General features: G+C 35.0%; 3 protein-coding genes and 1 long non-coding RNA gene across 16 annotated transcripts in view; 1 reads left to right on the top strand and 3 right to left on the bottom strand.

Annotated features, from left to right (window-relative positions):
- Positions 1–4,243, bottom strand: part of ppp1r13bb (protein phosphatase 1, regulatory subunit 13Bb) — an 84,810-nt gene extending 80,567 nt beyond the window's left edge. For 8 of the 12 annotated variants that reach the window (XR_015517687.1, XM_087297079.1, XM_087297081.1 and 5 more), the window contains exons 1-2: positions 3,918–4,243; positions 3,305–3,390 (exon numbers count right to left, since the gene is read on the bottom strand). Coding sequence is in view for 4 of the 12 variants with exons in the window: in XM_087297070.1 (XP_087153196.1) it covers positions 3,305–3,313 (9 nt within the window). In the remaining 8 variants the exon portion in view is untranslated. 12 annotated transcript variants of the gene reach the window in all.
- A 148-nt stretch (positions 4,244–4,391) lies between these two features.
- On the bottom strand, positions 4,392–13,791 carry atp5mj (ATP synthase membrane subunit j). The gene is given in 6 exon segments (NM_001135972.3): positions 4,392–5,071; positions 7,681–7,704; positions 7,996–8,116; positions 8,718–8,797; positions 12,912–12,915; positions 13,781–13,791. Coding segments are annotated over 3 exon segments (159 nt in total). The 5' UTR covers positions 8,718–8,797; positions 12,912–12,915; positions 13,781–13,791; the 3' UTR covers positions 4,392–5,057.
- On the top strand, positions 4,922–8,115 carry LOC147832197 (uncharacterized). Its single transcript, XR_015518351.1, has 2 exons — positions 4,922–6,150; positions 6,537–8,115. It is a non-coding gene; the product is annotated as an uncharacterized LOC147832197 (long non-coding RNA).
- rd3l (RD3 like) overlaps positions 12,530–20,386 on the bottom strand; it is a 26,458-nt gene continuing 18,601 nt past the window's right edge. For both annotated transcript variants that reach the window (XM_087298141.1, XM_087298140.1), the window contains 2 exons: positions 18,764–19,045; positions 12,530–13,021 (listed from right to left, as the gene is read on the bottom strand). In XM_087298141.1, coding sequence (XP_087154267.1) covers positions 12,664–13,021; positions 18,764–19,045 — 640 coding nt within the window. In that variant the 3' untranslated portion in view covers positions 12,530–12,663. The remainder of the gene's footprint in view (positions 13,022–18,763; positions 19,046–20,386) is intronic.

Raw genomic sequence — 20,386 nt, 5'->3', positions numbered from 1 at the left:
CAGTCAAAAGAAATGTCCACACCAGTTGTCAAAGGTCAGTGTAAATAGTTATACAGTTTAACATAAAGATGAATTTCTTACAAATGTATTCATTAAACCTTGGGAGTTGTATAGATTTTATTATGAATAGATGTGCTTTTTAGAACTTTAAAAAACTGCCACTGCAAAGCTGGTAAAGGTGGGATATTATTTAACATAACTCCTATTGTGTTCATCTGAGAGATGATAGGCATACACCTAGAATGGCTTCAGGGTGAGTAATTTTGGGATTATGGGATGATTTTCCTGCCTGCATGAACTACTCCTTTAACTTGCAACCAATTAGATTCCTTCTATGCATCAGCATAACAGGATCTTATCAAGCTGTCACTGAAGGACTGTAATCATGCCTAGAAATCTGTGCTCGCTACAGAGGAACATTCTGTTTGGGAACTGGCCATATCAGGGAGGAAGATGAAAAAATGTGCACATATTTCATAACACAACAAGTATGCTGATGTTCACTGGATTAAACCAAAAAAGCGAGTGAGTGAGCGAGCAAGTTTCTCCAAAACTACTATATACCCCCTTTACACAAATTAAACTGACACCTAAATACCATGAGGACTCTTATAGATCAGGAGTGCCTAAAGTTTCAAGTTAAGGCCAAAAAGCTGTGGGCCAAAGGCAAATATACCAAACTACATTACATTAAAGTTTCCATGGGTTATTTACTCATTTATTTCATAATATTTCAAAATAAATAGAAAACATCACTTTAAATCATACTAACTAGCAGTATAATTTTTAAATTATAACTTATTGCAATAAAAACAAACAATCCCATTTATAACACAATGAAGATCAATGCTAAATACACTAGTTAAGCAGAATTTGCCTTTGACCAGAGTTGTTTACCAAAGTCTCTGCATTGTCAGGTGATAATATAAAAATTTAAACAAAATCTATTTAATTTACTCTATTTAATTTTAGCCTTTAACAAACAAACAAACAAACAAAGCTTAAAACAAACAAAGAGTTACATTAAGTTTGAATTGACAATCTCTAAACCATCTCCCTCATTCTCCACCATTCCATCAGAGAAGAGAGGGACCAAATAAAAGGTTACCAAGGGCCAACTTTGGCCCATGTGCCCTAGTTTGGGCATCTCTGTTCTAGATAAAGGCAGGCATAAACTGTCAAATCTTTGCTGTAGTATGAGCTCATTTGCTTGCTGTGAAACAAGAACTTACAAACCTAATGGCTCACAAAGTCCTGATCATTTTTAAACATGTCAAAAAAAAGTTCAGGAAAAGGTCAGCAGGCATGTTAGATTGAAATGCGCCAATCTGTTGATATATATTTTTTTAACTGACCAAACAGGAGGATAAACTCACTGAAGAGCAAAGTCATAATAGAAGATGGTTAACAGCAGACAAGGCTTTATAATTTACACACAGGTTGACCGGGTGTACTGGTTTACTGCTGCTGGATAACACCATCAATATTGTGTGCAGCAAACATTTTCAGCTTGTATCAATAGTTGTTATATGAGAGAGTAAAATAGACAGAGAGACAAGCTCTGAAGGCAATGTTTCCTCTGTCCATTTTTTTTGGTGTGGGATTTCATGCGATAGATTCTGAATTCGCCAGGTCATAAAATCTTGTTATAGATCACTGCGTCCTAATGATTTTCACATACACTTACTTGTGACGTGTGCATGCATATACAATCTTTCAACCACTAGAATTACTCAATCACTATGATCAACTAATAATTACTTTGATGATTCAAACCTGCAGAGGCGGCAGTAAACTGCCGAAAATACCACTTTGCTGATAAATGTTAAAGCATGTGGGTTAAATGAGCTCAAGGTTAATGTTTAAAGATGTGACGTTAATGTGTAATCTCAAAGTTATTCACCTGACAGATCTTAAAACGTTGTGACAACCCACAGATGTTCTGTGACGAATATGTACAGTATATACAGTGCTCAGCTTAATGGAGTACACCCCATTTTGAAAATCAGTGTTTTATCCATTTCTCAGTGAATATGGGTAATATATATTAGTGCATTTAAACAAAACAGATTTATTAAACAGATGTATTTAGTAAAATAATATTTTAGTCACAGAACATCTTAAGAAATGAAAAGATATACATTTAAATTAATGCAAAATATTGCAAAACAAATAACAAACTACAACATTTCAACAAAACCTAAATTTAACAAAACTTAATATTTATCAGAAATCTTTGTTTTCTTGATTTTTTTTCTTCCTTTTTTGCTATTTTTGACAATTTTATTTAATATTTTTCCCTAACAAAATTGGGCAGCTAAATTTCGGGCCATTATTGTTAAGTATAAATTATTTTGTTAGACAAGCTTCAGATTTGGCTTCAGTACAGACTAAACTAATGTATATGCATAAATATAACACTGTAAAGCATCCTATAGACAATATTAGTTTAAATAAGAGACTTGTGGGGGGGAGGTTGTATGTACTCATATGATGAGCACTGTATAATGCACAAAAGAGAGAGAAAAAAAAGATGACAATCGCATATTGAATGTTGAATATTAATAACAGATAAGAGGAGCTTCACATTATTGCAGATCATTTTAGCTCCTACAGATAACAATAAAGATCATAAGGAATAAACATGAAGTGCAGCATTTGGTTTCAGTGCTGCCAACCAACATATTTACTCCAGTCTTGAGACCCTTTGAACATAGAGGGAGGGGCATAAAACTGCCAATAATGATTTAGCATTACTGAAACTATAAAGGCGCTAGGGTGCAAAAGAGATTCTCTTTAACAAGCAACAGCATATCAACATCATAAAACTAATAGCTTCCATTAGCACTAGAGAAAAAAGCAGTGTGTACGGACAAAAGACTTGTCATAAAATAAAAAAATAAAAACATCTATTTTTGAACAGTTCTTTATTAGAACTGACTATTTGCCTCTTTAAAAAGCTAAATTATCAGTGGAGATTAAACAACACAACATGAGGCACAGATAACACTCCTGTACTGAGAATATTCCCATCCACAGCCCATTAACAGCTTTCTGAAAAGTATCCCATTATGGATCCCTTGGCAAGGCTCTAGGCAGCCCACAATGCATCTGAATGAGGACTTTCACATTCACACTAGTGTGTATAACTCAACACACTGTACATTCTTTCCACAATGGACTGAGCTGTTTCAACGATACCATACATATAACGGATGATACAGTGATGGGGGCTCACAAATGTTCGCCTATCATGCATGTAAACAAAACTGCATTGCTGATTTGAGGAGCGTGATTTACTCACAGGCATCATCTTCACTTTTGTCAGAGGAACATCTGGTCTTCAGCTTCGATTTGCCTTTCAAAACATCCAACCGAGATCACAGCCCTCTGTATGGGATTAAAAACAACTTCACTTGCAGCATCACTGGCACATCAATGTCCACAGCACTGATAAACACAGGCCAAACAGGCCACGACTCCGTACATCGTGTCATTTCACATCTTTTGAACGCTTTAACGCGACAAGCAACTGGTTATCACTTGCTTTGATCGCCTTCATTTGACTAAAAAAATTAAAGAGACGCTTTAAAACTCGCTTAACTGGATAATCAGCTGAGCGTGTGTATTGAAATGGCAGATGTTTGGATGTTTTACACACCCGCTGAGAACCCGTAACTCATTTACTCCTCATACTGAATGACTTACAATTAATTAATCGAAACAAAACGTTTAATTCAACGATGCGGTTTTAAATATGTTCAGTAAATATTGTTTTCCTCTTTCCGCCCTGTTTATATTAACAGTTCTCCACATCTGTTAGCCAGCTAGCACGACTAAAAACATCCCGGTGTGCAATCATGTTAACAAACACAAAAAATGTACACACACGGTGGGTAAAACAACATTTTACTTACATGTCAGGTGTAGACGTGTGCCATAATCGTTCAGAAAACTGTGCATGGGGTGTTCCTCGTATCCTGAAAGCAGCCGAGTATCGATTAACTCGCGAGATAGCTAAACTAGTTAGCCTGCTAGCCGAAGCCAGGTGAAAACGCTGCGATACGTGAAGCGAATGGGTGGAAACCAAATCAGAACAGGCGTATTCCTCCGAATGCTGTCAGTTATTGGCGTGATATTCGTTAAAGAATTAAAGCAAAAGCAATATAAGTCTAGAAACACTGCCCTGAAATGGCCGAGCTCGCGCTCTTGTGTTAAATGATTGCACACGCAGACCAAGAATGACAGGAATGTGGAGTGACTTATGGATGTTTGTTTGTTTAGTCACTAAAATATCCGAGGTGAAAATCAAACGGACATGATACGCCCTTAGTTTGACCAGACACATTAGTTGTTAGTTCACTTGAAAGTGAATGAAAGTGCAGCTACTCGCACGTGTTTAATCTTTAATCTCAAAGAACCGTGGGATTCTTATTTTGCAGACGTTCAACATCAAGACAAGTTTCCTCATCAAATTACAACGTGTGACGTATAACTTTAAATTGTATATTTAGAGTTTTCTTTTTAAGGTTAAACAAATTTTAGATTTGTGACAAGATACAATAGATTTTTTTTGTACATATCTAAAGTGCTGGACAGTCCTTAAACGCCCACTACTGGTCAACAACAATAATTACTATCTACAAAATATGACAAAACGACAACAAAAACTGTGTATTATAAAACATTGCATGCAAATATTCACACTAGACATTTTCAGTGAGAATTTAACATCAGCTAAAAATAGTTTTGATTCATGTCCTACAAAACAAATGCAACTGTGACTCAATGACTAGCCCATTAAAAGATTTTGGCAGGACATCTTTAATGGTTTATTTTCATAAGTTAACAATCAAGCAGCTGCACATTTGCTGATACCAATTTCCTGCAAGAGAAAGTGAAAGACCACAAAAGCAGTGTATTGTCCATAGAGTGGATCCAATTCAAGCATTTTATTGTTTGCATAAAACAAAATACAGATATCCAGGTGAAGTTCTTCAGGGGAAGATGTACAGAGAGGAGATGGGGATTCGGGGAATGATGCTCCGGTGGCCCGATCAATGTGCAGGTTCTGTGAGAAAAGAGAATTCATGTTAGCGAATGTGTGAAAAACTTGTCCTATAAATTAGCCTTCCTCATCATTTTAGACCAAGGGCTCTCAAAGTGGGCTCCAAGCCCTAAAGCTAGAGGGTTCACAAAATAATTTAGGGCCCTATGATTTCCTTGATGCAAAATAAATGAATGGAATCATGGATTCAATCACAGAATTGTAATTTACAATGTTAAAATAATAATAATCTACAAAAAGACTATTTAATGCTGAAGTTGACACAGATAGAACAGTCATCACAAACAAAATAGTTTGTATGTAGACTTTTCAGCCATTATTATCAATATTAATAATACCACTATTAATGTTTTACAAGCATTGAAAATGACAGAGAAATGCTGGAATTAAGGTTTATAGTTGGGATGCAAACACGGATACCTACAGTAGCCATCAAAACACAATTTGAAAGCAACTTGACCCTTTAAATTAAAGTCTGCATAAAGCACATTACTACAGTCTTTTATTACATTAATATGATCCCTTTACAACTGAAATAGTATTTTGAGTAGGGGGCGGGACTTTATTTTTGCGCTCCCCTCATTCACTCAAAGCCAATTAAAGGTGCAGTAGGTGATTGTCTTCAGAAACTTTTGTTGTTGTGCTGGTTAAAAGTCTCTTCACATTTTAACTGATTAAAGTAAATGATCTAAATGTATTTATATGTATTTTTATATTTTGGGTAAGGCATAAAACTAAAAAAATTGAGTCAATTGAGTCGGGCCGACATCTCTCATAATTCCGATAAGTAGCCCAATCTGTCCGTCAGCAAAATCAGATTTGATCAACTGCTCAGCCTTTTGTACGCAGCTTCGCCGACCGCTGTTGGTGCATAGACGTGCTGCGCGTTCACAAGATCGAGAGTACGCACGCACGATCAGCAAAAACATGGTGAATCAAAACTTTTTAAAAACCTTAATCAATATTGGAGTTACCTTTGCACACTGGAGAAGGATTTCTCTTGGACAGGTAATGTTTTGTTTTAAAACTATTTTAGCTTCACGCAAAGCTGATGTAATGTTAGATGTTGTTGTTACAAATGGGTTATATCTTCCCAGTAATGTTGTTCAGCCACTAAAATCTTCCGGTGAAAGATTTATAAGACTACTTTCACTTCATAAGCGACCTTTACAGCATCAATAACGTAGATTTTAATTAGTTTACAACAAAACATAAATAAAAAGCGCTATTCCATCTAGTCTTTCCCTATATTGTTTACCATGCAACTCTAAATATTCACTCTGAAATAGCATGTCAGTTTGACTTAGTAATGAGTCTAATTCCTGCACGCCGCCGGACAAGCACTAGTTGCTTTTAACACACGAGAGTGGGTTCTGCTGTAATCTTTAAGGTGCGCGTACTCCTGTTTCAGGAGGCATAGCTCTGGACGGCAGGGGAGGGACTGATTTGAGATTTATGCGAAGCTTAGCATTGTGGAAGATCACCTTTAACTGTTGGAAGGGTGTGGCTAAACCTTCACATAACAAATTAGCAAATGTTTTAAAAAGTGGTAGCAAATGGTATGAAATTAATTAAAATTAATTTAATTAAAATGTTAATTTTTTTCAGTGGATTAATATGTTAATCTTAAGGCTAATAATGTGCACTAGCAAAAGAAAGTACCACTTGAATTTGGATTTCATGCAGACTTTAAGTTTAAAGCAATTACAATATTTTGTTAATAGGTGGCGACAAGTAACCATAAAAACTTGTCACTGAATGATTTGTTAAAAAGATTCTTCAAAAATCTCTGAATCTAAGTAATGAATGAAATAAGTCTTAGCGAGATATTGAATCATTCATTCAATCAGATTAAAATAATTTAGATTATAGAACACATAGGGGGAAAAAAATGACACTGCAGCAAATAACATTGTCAGAACTTAAATTATTTTGCTTTGGTCCATTCAGAATCGTGATTTTTTTTTTAACAAAAATGATTTTCAGTATATCCATATAGAACATGCTGTTTTCATCATCTGCCATCTCTTTCCATCAGGAAAGGAACACATGAAATTCTGCTAAGTGAAACTATAATTTAGCTACAAAAGTTTAAATAAAATCACATCATCATGTACACTTTGAAACTCAATCTTCATGACAAAATAAAACATTGATGCCATAATAAAATGTAAAACATTTAACTTCAAATTGCATCTAATATTGTACAATAAAATGTACCGGACACAATAATAAAAGTTTTCAACACAGTATTTTTCCTCCCATTTTTTTTTAACAGCAGAAGTAAATTTCACATTTATTTTGCCCAAAAATAAAATATATATTTCAATGTGATTACATTTTAAAATATGACATTTTTATTGTTTGACAGAAGTTTCTGTGTACAAAATGCTGGAAGCATACTGTATGGTGAATTAATTTTCCAATTATAAATCCTTGGAAATTTACCTCAACTGTAATTTTTAGAACCCCTGCTTTAAACAATTTGTTTTTATCTGTTTTTACTCAACTTTACATTTTAAAAAAACTTTAATGTTTTACCAAAGTCTGCATAGAAATTCATAATAATAAATATAATATGAATAATATGAATTAAAAACAAGAATACTTACTTGACTGCACTGCTTTCTTCTTTCCTGCAAGACAGCAATGGCACTGTTAATACTTTACAATTTAAGCTTAATACAAAATGTCACCTTGTATGACACCATACATTTCTTATGTACAGTCTGCAATAGATCATAATAACAGTAAAGGTAATGTTATGGTAAAAAATAACGCTCTTATGTGATATATTTCTGGTCACATCACTAATAATTTTATCATGGTCCACAATGAATAAAATAAAACGGTTTAGAAAAAGATTAAAGCCATTTTTGTAAATATCCACACGACTGAGAAAGTTCTTCAGAATCTGGTCCTCTCACCTCCATATGAAAGTTTGTAGTAAAAGAAACTCATGATTCCTAAACCAACAAACATCTCCACATTTGCCTTGGCGTAGTATGGCGACATCTTAGCCCACCACACGTTGAATGCACCTGCCATCTAGTGATAAAGAAAACACGAAAATTAATAAACATATGTCTAGAAGACTTCAAAAATGCTAGGTTAATCATTTCATACATCATATGTAAAACGTGCACTTATGGGCCACGTTATAAAAATACCAAAGTAACGTGACACAAATATTCAAAGACATTTTAAGTTAATTGGGTGAAAGGGGGGCGGGGGAGTAAGAGATTGAACTTTATTCAAGCTGTTATACTTGACAATATTGGAGTTTTTAATGAGTCAAATCAAACTAATTACGTTGTCAATATTAACTAATGTCAAACCCAATTCCGTTAACAAAAAACGCGTCACTTTAAGGGCAAAAACGACAACAAATCCTTTCATGATACATTATAGTAAATTCTTTCTCACTTAAAATATAAAACGTTTGCATTATTGTAAATGTCAAACAAGCGCAAAGCATTGTCCACCGACGATGTTGATTCATTTACCGTAGAGCGCTCTGCAAGGCCTAGACACTTATGGTCCAATAATCAGTAACACAATAAAGGTGAATTACCCCTAAATGTACAGTAATAATTTATCATACGGCAGTTGAACACATGTAGCATCTATAATAAAGATATGTACTCACCTTTAGTTAGTAAGCGCACCGAACCACTCGGAGAAGGTCACTGTTCAGCGCTAGCTCAGTAGAGGAGACAACGGAAGATCCTGAACGTTCTGCTTTGTAATTAAAAGCCCCGTCACCAAAATAAAAGTCCAAACGTGAAAATTGTATTTTAGAACAGTTGCTGTATTCTTCATTGTCCTTATTATGTCTATTTAGGGCTTATAAATGCATTATTAATTGGAAGGACATTTGATAAAATATTAGATTGTGTATCAAATTAATATCAATAGAAATATCAAAGAAATCAATATTTCTTTATCTGTGTATATTAGAAAAAATGTTCCAAGATAGATATTATTATTAATAATGAAAATGTGTTGTTGTTCAATGTTTATTTATTTAAAATTATTGTTATAATTGTTGGTGTTTGAAGTTGTTAAAGATTTATATAATATAAACAAAGATGTATTTGAATTTTCCTAATATTTTTAATATTCATTTTCTTGTCGGCTTGGTCCCTTTATTAATCCTGGGACGCCACAGCAGAATGAACCGCCAACTCATCCAGCAAGTTTTTACACAGCGGATGCCTTTCCAGCCGCAACCCATCTCTGGGAAACATCCACACACACTAAGGACAATTTAGCCTACCCAATTCAATTCAATGGACTGTGGGGGAAACTGAAGCACCCAGAGGAAACGCACGCGAAGGCAGGGAGAACATGCAAACTCCACACAGAAACACCAACTGAGCCGAGGTTTGAACCAGCGACCTTCTTGCTGTTAGGCGACAGCACTACCCACTGCGCCACTGCCTCGCCATTCTTAATATTGATATTCAAATTTTGTATATTTTTTTAATAGTCTTCAATTTTCCAACACATATTGAACAACATATTAATATGGTATATACAAACATACTCAATAAAGAGTAAAGAAAAAGATCAATAAATAAAATAGATAAAACTAAATGGGAAATTCGGGATAAACTTTCACTTAGGATATAATAACCCCTGAGTGTTCAATTTAGAATAGAAAAGACCTCATAAAAACCTCATAAAACTTTTTTGTAGAGCCTCGGATGGTGTTCTTTAGGTGCTCAAGTTTAAGATGTGATAACATTTCTAATATCCAGTGTGTGTGGGATGGCGTGTTTGTCTTTTTCCACCTGAGAAGAATCAGATGTCTGGCCAATAATGAAGAGAAGGCAATGATTTTTACATGTTTAGCTGACAGGTACATTTCCTCTGGCACTGTACCAAAAATTTAAGTCACAGGATTAGGATCCATCTCTTTGTTACACATAGATAAAAATGATCTAAAATATCGGTCCAAAATGTATGTAATCTATGGCATCCCCAGAACATTTGACTCAGATCTGCTGTCTCCAAACCACATCTGGGGCAAGATTAATCTGACCCTGGATACATTTTTGCCAGCTTGCTCTTAGATAGGTGAAGCCTATGAAGCAGCTTAAACCGTAGAAGATAATGCTTAATACATACTGAAGATCAATGTACTAGTTGTATGGCATATTGCCTGGCTGTATCTGATATTTTTAGTCCCAGTTTGTCTTCCCATTTTCGCTTGATTTAGGGATGGGAGGCAGTTCTTTGGATCACTTCATATAGCATGGACATCATGCCCCTTTGATATGAGCCCATATTTACCAATTCATCTCCAGCATGCTTCTGGTTGGTTCAGTGAAGGAGAGAAGTGTTTTTTTATATTCTTAATATTTATTAGATTAAAAAAAAGATAATTAATCTATTACTATTCAGGATAATATTTATTATTATAGTCAACATTAAAATTGGTTAAAATTATTCAAAATCATTATTACATTTGTTTTTGACAAGACTTTAAAAGTAAATAAATAATAAAATAAATACTTAATGTTATAAAAAAATAGATACTTTATGTAAAATAAATTAAATAGTTTGAATCTTATTCATCTATAACAAAAACATTGTCGCTAATCTCCATAAAACTCTTACTAATACTCCTATAAAAATAATTTTTTATTGTATCAATAAAATAAATAAATAAGTTCTATAGCTGAGTTATTTACAAAAAAAAAATCTGTATGCTCACAAAGAAAGGCTATACATTGCTTTTCATAATATGCTTAATAATCATAATACTTAGTAATTATTAATTGTATTACAGACAACTTTTCTGTTTTGCGAAATTTCCTAAATAACTAACGAATGTGAGACAAAAAACTATAAACATTTAAGATGAAATTTATTCCTAGACATTTAATAAACATCAGAAATGTAAGAAAAAACAATACATCTTGCAGGATTCACAAAAGCAAAAAAAAAAAAAAAGCTTTTACATTTTACATTTTGCAGACACACATTAAACAATAGACACAGTCGCCAACTTCCCTTTATCACACCCAAACAGTTATTCAGCGGTAAAGGGTAAATATCACTGCAAAGTAGAGGCTTTATGATTAGCCCTCCACTCATTACCAGATTACACATCATCTGCTCTTTCAATCCATACAGGAAAATCACATTTCTGTTACTACATGACTAAAGGACGAGCAGAGGACATCCGATTATATCAGTGATGCTGCTTTAGGTAGTTCATGCAGGAAGAACCACTGATTCGCAAAGGCAGTGGTGCAATCCTCTCCCCTCAAGCTAATCTCTGCTCTGTAATCCACAAATATAACTCGGAAAAAAATATGACAGATTGGGCTGGATATCTGGGTTGACCACTCTGGGTGTTTGTGCTTACGTGTGTGTGAGTGTGTCCAAGTGGGATTGTGTGGGTTACTTTTATTTTGATCAGGCAACTTATACTGGACTTACACTTTATTTTAAAAAGAAAGAAGTGGACACAAAGGCATCTGGTTACAAGGAATAGTTTCAAATAACAACAATGGACTAAAATAAAAAATTTAGATATTTCCTAATGTTTCTTTATGTTGTTTTAAGTGCAAATCCAATGTTGGTACTGGGATGCATGTATTCTGGGACTGTGGCATGATACAGACATACAGGAAGGAAATCCACAAATTAGTTGAGAAGATTTTTTATTATTTATTTATTAGGCTATTTGCATAGAGACAGTACCGGAAATTCTCTAGCCAAAACTGAAAAATACGCCTTATAAATAATAATAATAATAATAAATTTATAATAATAATAATAACATTAATAATAATACAATTTATAATAATAATAACATTAATAATAATGAAAACATTATTATAATTACATAATCGTAAGTAACTTTCTGTGCTCAGCATATACATTATAAGTTCACCCCTCACAAATCTATCTTTTAGATTTATATTATTAATAGGAAGCTATACAATATTATATTTGTGCATATACATTAGATTAGTCAGTACTGAAGCAAAACTAGTACACCCAAATGTATAAATTATAGAAAAATATTAAATACAAATTTAAAAAAGAGGAAAAATTAAGAGAAGCAAAAATAATATAAATATTTAGTTAAAATTATGTAGGTTGTAATTTATTTTGCAATATTTTGCTTAAATTTAATTGTATTATCTTTCAATTTCTAAATATGTTTGGTGACTAAAATATTATTTTAGTAAATTTATCTGTTTAATAAATCTGTTTTGTTTAAATGCATCAAAATACATTGCCTATAATCACTGAGAAATGGATAAAAATAATCCTTTTTAAAATGGGGTGTAGTTAGTTATGCTGAGCAATGTATTTTAATTAATTATAAAATAAATAAATAAATAAAAATAAAATGCTAATTACTGGTGTTGGTGATTTTTAAAATTAAAAACTAAATTGTTTCATATTATTTAACAATTATAAAAAGATCATTTCTAAGGCTCCTTTTCCAAATTTAAACTTTGCAACTAATTTCCTCACTTTTATTGAGTTTAATTTAAACAGGTACAATTAGATCACCAAAATTGATATTGTTTTGAACCATGAGATTGTTTTGAACTTTTCGAATTGTCTCACAATGTGGTGCTGTAGGCCTCATAAGCAAAAGGATGGCAAAAGGGCAGACTCCAATCTCTGTGGATCGAGTATGGACAGGCAGAATGCAGATGTTTATCCACATAGCTGGAAATAGTAGGAATTTCCTCCCTGTGCTTCCCTGACTCCTCTGATAGCGCATTTGATGCATTTCCAGCCATGTGATTTCTATCATTACTCTCTACAGGTGAACCGGGAGCGCAGAGGAAGGTTGATGGAGCTGGACGTCTCTGCATGCCATCCTCATGTCTCCTCAGGAACTCCTTTAGAACTTGCTTGAAGACACTCACCAGTTCCCAGGGAGGAATGTCATTGTGTGCCAAAAGATCATGGAGCCTTGACAGAGCACAAAAATATATACCATAAACAAGAAGATAACATTGAATTCAACTCTTTATTTCTCTACTTCTGTGTCTATGCCAAAAACAGTTCCAAATGAAGCCAAATTAACCATTGCACACCTTAGGACTGTGCAATATGATGATATACAGTGCATCCGGAAAGTATTCATAGCGCTTCGCTTTTTCCACATTTTTTGTTACAGCCTTATTCCAAAATGGAATAAAATAATTTATTTCCTCAAAATTCTACACACAATAGTCCATAATGTAAATGTGAAAAAAGGGTATTTTAAATTGTTGCAAATTTATAAAAAATAAAAAACCTGAAAAATCACATGTACAGAGGTTTTCACAGCCTTTGCTCAATCCTTGATGCACCTTTGGCAGCAATTACAGCCTCAAGTCTTTTTGAATATGATGCCAAAAGCTTGGCACACCTGTATTTGGGAATTTTTGCATATTCCTCTTTGCAGTACTGCTTAAGCTCTATCAGGTTGGATGGGAAGCGACAGTGTACAGCCCTTTTCAGATCTCTCCAGAGATGTTCAATAGGATTCAGATCTGGGCTCTGGCTAGGCCACTCAAGGACATTGTGAGTTGTTGTGAAACCACTCTATTGACATTTTGGCGGTGTGCTTTGGGTCATTGTCCTGCTGGAAGATGAACCGTCACCCCAGTCTGAGGTCAAGAGCACTCTGAGGCCCCGTTTACACTAGTGCGTTTTAGTTTTAAAACGGCGTTGTAGAATGAAAACGATCCGCGTCCACACTCGCGTTTTACCCAGCGTTGCTGAACTGCTCTCCGTCCACACCAAAACGCTGAAAACGCACATCACGTGACCACACACACACTCTCGGGCAAGCGCTCCAGCATTTCTACCAAGATGAGCGCTCTGCTTGTCAGACTGCTCATCAAGCATCTCCCGCTGGATCTAATCTCACTATATTTGCTAAACGTGATATTTCATTCATGTTGTTGTCTTTATCTAACGACATAGGCCAATTCCCTGACTTTGGTCATTGGAATCTATTAAGTTACTTGTTCACGGGTAACATGTTTTGGTTAAGCGCAAAGATAAGTTAATGATTAATCCAGGTACATTGACTGATCGCTTGCCTTTATTTCCTACAATGTATAAACTTATTGTATGTTATACTTTTATAATTATCGATTATTAAAACTGATATTCAGCAAAAGAGAGGGTGTGTTTCGTATTTTCACTGAAATTGAAAGGAGACCGTTGTTATCGGCTCCGTTTTGTTATAAATATCCACACAGTGAAGATGACGCTCATATATGCAGCACGGCGCCTCAACATTTCTGCTGTCTGTTTAGTTGCTAATATTAAAAAGAAAATAGGCAGTTCCTTAAATCATGTTTACGTTTTATTGTTGAGAAAGTGAAACAACGTAGCCAAGGTGATGTGAATGAAGTTATAAAGTACACTGTTCCCTTTGAAGATTTACCCGTGTCCTCGGTATGTTTTCCATATCAAACTGAGAAGGGGGAGACTGCAGCCTTGATCAAACTTGCGAAGTCTTAACTTACAAGAAGAGGATGCAGGACTGAACTGTGTGTGGGCTACTTAATATTGAGGAAAAGCCCCAATCAGATAGGCGAACGTTTGCAGCCCCGCCTCCGTTTTCAGATGTCTCCGTCTTTCCCCATCCACACTGAGACGGAGCAGCAGCGTTTTAGAATGAAAACGGCCTCTCCAGCGTTTTCAAAAAGCTCCGTTTTCGGCGCTCGAGAACTCCGGCGTAGTGTGGACGGATGGCGTAACCGTAGCAAAACTTATGCGTTTTCAAACTAAAACGCACTAGTGTAAACGGGGCCTGAAGCAGGTTTTCATCCAGGATGTCTTTGTACATTGCTGCATTCATCTTCCCTCTATCCTGACTAGTCTTCCAGTTCCTGCTGCTGAAATACATCCCCACAGCATGATGCTGCCACCACCATGCTTCACTGTAGCGATGGTATTAGCCTGGTGATAAACAATGCGTGATTTTCTCCAAATGTAACGTCTGGCATTCACTCCAAAGAGTTCAATTTTAGTCTCATCAGACCAGAGATTTTAGTTTCTTATGGTCTGAGAGTCCTTCAGATGCCTTTTGGCAAATTCCAGGCGGGGAGTGGCTTCCGTCTGGTCACTCTACCATACAGGCCTGATTGGTGGAATGCTGCACAGATGGTTGTCCTTCTGTAAGGTTCTCCTCTCTCCACAGAAGAACGCTGTAGTTCAGACAGAGTGACCATCGGGTTATTGATCACCTCCCTGACTAAGGCCCTTCTCCCCCAATCACTAGGCTAAGATGGCCGGCCAGCTTTAGGAAGAGTCCTGGTGGCTCCAAACATCTTCCACTTACGGATGATAGAGGCCACTTTGATCATTGAAACTTTCAAAGCAGCCGAAATGTTTTTGTGACCTTCCCCAGCCTTGAGACAATCATCTCTTGGAGGTCTACAGACAATTCCTTTGTCTTCATGCTCGGTTTGTTCTTTGACATGCACTGTCAACCCTGGGACCTTATTTAGACAAATGCATGCCTTTTCAAATCATGTCCAATCAACTGAATTTACCACAGGTGAACTCCAATTAAGCTGCTGAAACATCTCAAGAATGATCCGTGGAAACAGAATATACCTGAGCTCAATTTAGAGCTTCATGGCAAAGGCTGTCAATACTTATGTGATTTTTCAGGTTTTTTATTTTTAATAAATTTGCAACAATTTCAAAAAATCTTTTTTTTACATTGTCATTATAGGGTATTAAGTGCTATGAACACTTTCTGGGTTCACTGTATTTCGTATCGATATAATAAAAAATCTATCGTTTCATTTTATGCTCTATCATTGATTTTGTAGTCTCACAAAATAAATAGTTTAGGGTAATATTTTTCTGCATTTATATGAGCTTAATATTACCTGCAATTTCAGGTGTGCAGACAGAAATATAAAGAACAGTATCAAGAGAAAGCTGCAATCTTGACAGTACCCCATCATTCTATAAAATAGTTTGTAAAAGTGTCTTCTATGCCCCTTTTTCATGACATAATATAAGTGTAACACCTTAACTCACTCAGAAAGGCAAAAGGATCACAGGATTTATCAAACACGTAGATTTATTTACAAAAAACTCACTTGGAAGGACATCAATAACACAGGAGACACAGGAACGACATGGGGTACCAACAAAGCACAACTGAGAATATCGGACAATGACTAACTAAACAAAGGGACTATAACTACCCATGGCTAGATATAACTAATGATTAATAGTGGGTGAGACGTAGGTAGAACTAATGAACATGAAAAAATGGCAGGAACTAGAACAAAGGGGTCACATGATGAAAACAAACACACATGAAAACATGGGGGAAGATTCCATGACGGAAAAATGGAACACAGGACCTGACAGTAAGTCACTGGTGTCCAGACAATGCGTCATTGAAGTTTTCACTTAAAACATGTTATTATTCAACCCAGGCTCATTGTGCATATGTACCCAAGTCTACATTTCTGGGAACTACAAAATATGTAACCAGAGCTATGTCTGCTTGCAGATTTTGATTTCACAAATCCACCAGAGGCCGATGTGTACATTTTTGATGATCTCAAAAATTCTTTATACGTGCCAACTGACCCACCCACCTACCCCATCCCCTAAGCCCAACCGATAGTGCTTTCTAAAGCAATCTAAAAAAAAAAACAACTTAGGCTCATTGTGAATTTTTTTTTCTTTTACAAGAAAGAATTTTCATGCTAAAACATTAATTAAATGTTATAGGAAGCAAAAAAAAAAAAAAACTTTCTCAAACATCCACATATTGTTCCAACACCAATTTTATTTTTTTTAAATTAAATTAATAAGCAGACTGATTGTATTTCTTGAAAAGTAACGCTTCAATTAATGATCTGTCAGACAGAACTTTATAATTCCAAGTGGAAAATAACTTTTAGAATTGGAGAGTTCTGTTTGCATTTGCCCTGTTTGTTTTACCCCAATTTGAAAATTCAAGAGGATTTTGATAATTTACATTTAGAGTAAATTTAGGGTCTCTGTCATGTTAATGTATAATAAAGAATTGTTACACACATACTGTTTGCTGTATGGAATACAAATCTTTATACCTCAATATCTCAAATTTTAGAACACAGATAAAACCTTATAATTCCAAGGTGACGATATGTAACAACAAACTTTAATTTTGGATGTAATGACATTGTTTTTACATTGTTATAACATTGTAATTACATCAGAGATGTTATATGTAATTACAGTATTAGTATAAGTACAGTATTTGTGTATTTATACGTAAATATACACAGTTCATATGTAATTAAAACTTTTATGTTGGATGTAATTACACTGTCATTAACTTATAACATTGTAAGTATATAAATTGTTGTTACATTGTTGTAACATTGTAACTACATCAATGATAGTCAATGTTATACCATTGTAATTACATCTGTTATGTAAAATGTAATTACAAACGTTTAACTTGTGAGTAATTACTGTGCTGTTACATTGTTATTTCATCCAAGATAATATTTATAAATGTAAATGTTTCTTTCTTACAGTATTTGGTTATTTATAGTTGAATACGTCTGGATCTAATTGCTACGTCATTACATTATAATTAATATGTAATAACGTTGTAATTACATTGTTTTAACATTGTAATTACATCTATCATAGTATTGTAAATGTCTCTTTGTATATTTCACGTACAGTGCAGTATGTTTTATATTGTGTATTGAAGTGTACTATTGCAAAAAAAAAATTGAAATTGAGATTTTAGTAGTTTTCAGAAATCGTGATTTTATATTTAGTATTGAAGGTAGGCCATCTATATGGAGGTATAAGCTGTCAGCTGGTAGTGCGAAAAGGAACGGCATCATACCCCCTTATAGTATTCGTTTTAAAGACGAAAAGCAGCCATACGTACTTCTGGATACATAATTCGCAATCTCCAGAAATGTATATAGGATGTATATCATTTTCAGAATAAGCTTATGTTAAAAGAAAAGCTGTTGCGGTAGTGTAGTTTTTCCAGTTTTTCCATTTTCAGATTTTACCACATTTTCAGCCTTTTTTAAAATGTTTTATTTCTTTGCTTTTGTTTTATCTGGTTTCTGGAACTATTCTTTGAAGAACTCTGTCACGGCCCACTCCGATGTGCATCCCAAGTCCATACAGAGGTAAGCGGTCAGTGGTAGCATGAAAAGGAACAGAATTGTCGGCGCCGCCATACCACTCTATAGCATTTATTTTAAACACAAAATGCTACTAGAAGTAGCCCCAGGTGCATATTTGTGGTTTTCCATATATGTAGACTTGGGTACAGATCCACACCAAGCCTGTGTTGAAATTATTATAAAATGTTATAGATGCCCTTTTTGTCTGGAAAAGTAACAATGATTTTGTGTGTTTCTCTTTAAACGCAGTTGAGACGCTGTTCCAACACCTTTCTAAAAAAATTGCCTTTACAGTTTACCTTGGATACTCCAGATAAAAACTTTATAGGTGGAATTATAACACAATGTTTTTGTTTGTCTCCCTTAATGCAAATGAGATGCTTCTCCCTGTCCCTTTCTAGAAAAGTGCCTTTACAGCTTGTGCATTGGATACTCCACCAACAAACAGTTTAAAATCTTGTAAGGTTAAACTCTTAACTTACAGGCCCAAAATGATACACACATGAACAATGGAGAGCGAGAGTTCCTGTTTTACCTGGCAAGTACAATGGCAGAGTGTGAGGGTGGAATTCGACCACAGAGGTGCTCGAGCTGGCGGTGTTCAGAAGCAGGTATAAGAGCAAGCAGGTTTGGGTATGCTGGGCGATGCCGGTATCCCAGAATGCCACGCGAGATGCAGTACTGGATCTCCTCCTCTTGAAACTGAAGTGCTCTTTGCTCCAGCTGCCAAAGCATCTCACGCAGCAGCATGCGACCTGAGCCTCCAGGTGCTACACATCCATTTGTGTGCGGCCATCCTGCGAAAGGCATGACTGGACTGCAGAGCAAAAGGTGTATACTGAGGTGACTTTCTTCATTATTACATGATCATCATCTGCAAATGAGATGTGACTGTTTATAAAGAGCTTGGTCTTCAGTAGACAGTCCTTCACACTCTGTCACTTCAAGCTTTGTTGTCCACATTCTGAACTGGCAGTTTCGTTAATTCAGCAACATTCAGTTCTCTCTATTAGAAGCTAATGCTAACATCATTTGCATGGTACATTTATAATCTCCTTTTGTTTGTTAATAAGGACAAATATAACTTGCTTTATACTCTGAATTTTTGCCATTATTTGAACCAGATTATTTTAATTTTTATCATATCTGATGAGCTTGTTGCTAGGTAATTCACCAGACTGACCAAAAAACAAGCTTAACCTTTCTACCAGAAACTTACATTATCTGTCCCTGAAATAAAAACATAAATATAGTGAATAAAAAGTATTTCCCCCCCAAAATTTTCTTAAATGGACTGATGGTTGATTTCAGTGAGTTGTTCTTTAAAGGAATACATCATTCATTTGCTTCTCAGATTTTTGTTCTTCATTAAAAACACTTCACAAATTTATAAACGCTGACATTGTCCTTGTCCTCAGCCAAATTGAACCTACAGATTTAATTGTTTTATTATGCTAACAGTGATCAAGGATGCGTTCTATCATTAAATTGTATGATTTTATGCTTGTTTTGTATGATTTTTCGAGGACAACAAGCTTAAAGGTCAGGCCCTGTAACGTTTTTATACGTGAAAGTGTACATTTCTGGTAGAATAATGGTGGTACAAGATGATCTACCAACTTAGCCAAGCTAATGACCAGACTTTTTTTATATTTAGTCAGCCTAAGACTAAGACATACTAAACGAATAAAGACATTTTTTCTTCAAGATTACTTCAAGTTTCTGCTGTAAATTGAATTTAAAAAGATACTTATTACCCCTTTGGCTAGGTGCTAGTTGGTCAAACTTGTAGATCCAAGTTATGCGTTAAAGGAACGGTTAACTGGATGACCAATTACCAACACAGTTTATCAACTTGAACCCATTAACAAAGTAATTTTTATTAATTTCATCAATTTTATTTCATTAATTTATTATTATTATTACCATCTTTACCAGATGACTACCAGACTATATTTACTAGGTTGATTTGTCTTGATGACCAGCTATTCATTCTTTAATTCATTCATTCATTTTCTTTCGGCTTAGTCCCTTTATTCATCAAGGGTCGCCACAGCGAAATGAACCGCCAACTTATTCAGCATATGTTTTACACAGCGCATGCCCTTCCAGCTGCAACCCAGTACCGGCAAACAAACACACATTCACTACAGCCAAT

This window comes from Danio rerio, chromosome 20, assembly GCF_052040795.2.
Source record: "Danio rerio strain M-AB ecotype USA chromosome 20, GRCz13ab, whole genome shotgun sequence".
In the NCBI taxonomy this organism is placed as follows: Eukaryota; Metazoa; Chordata; class Actinopteri; order Cypriniformes; family Danionidae; genus Danio; species Danio rerio.
This window is presented reverse-complemented; position numbering and strand designations above follow the sequence as displayed.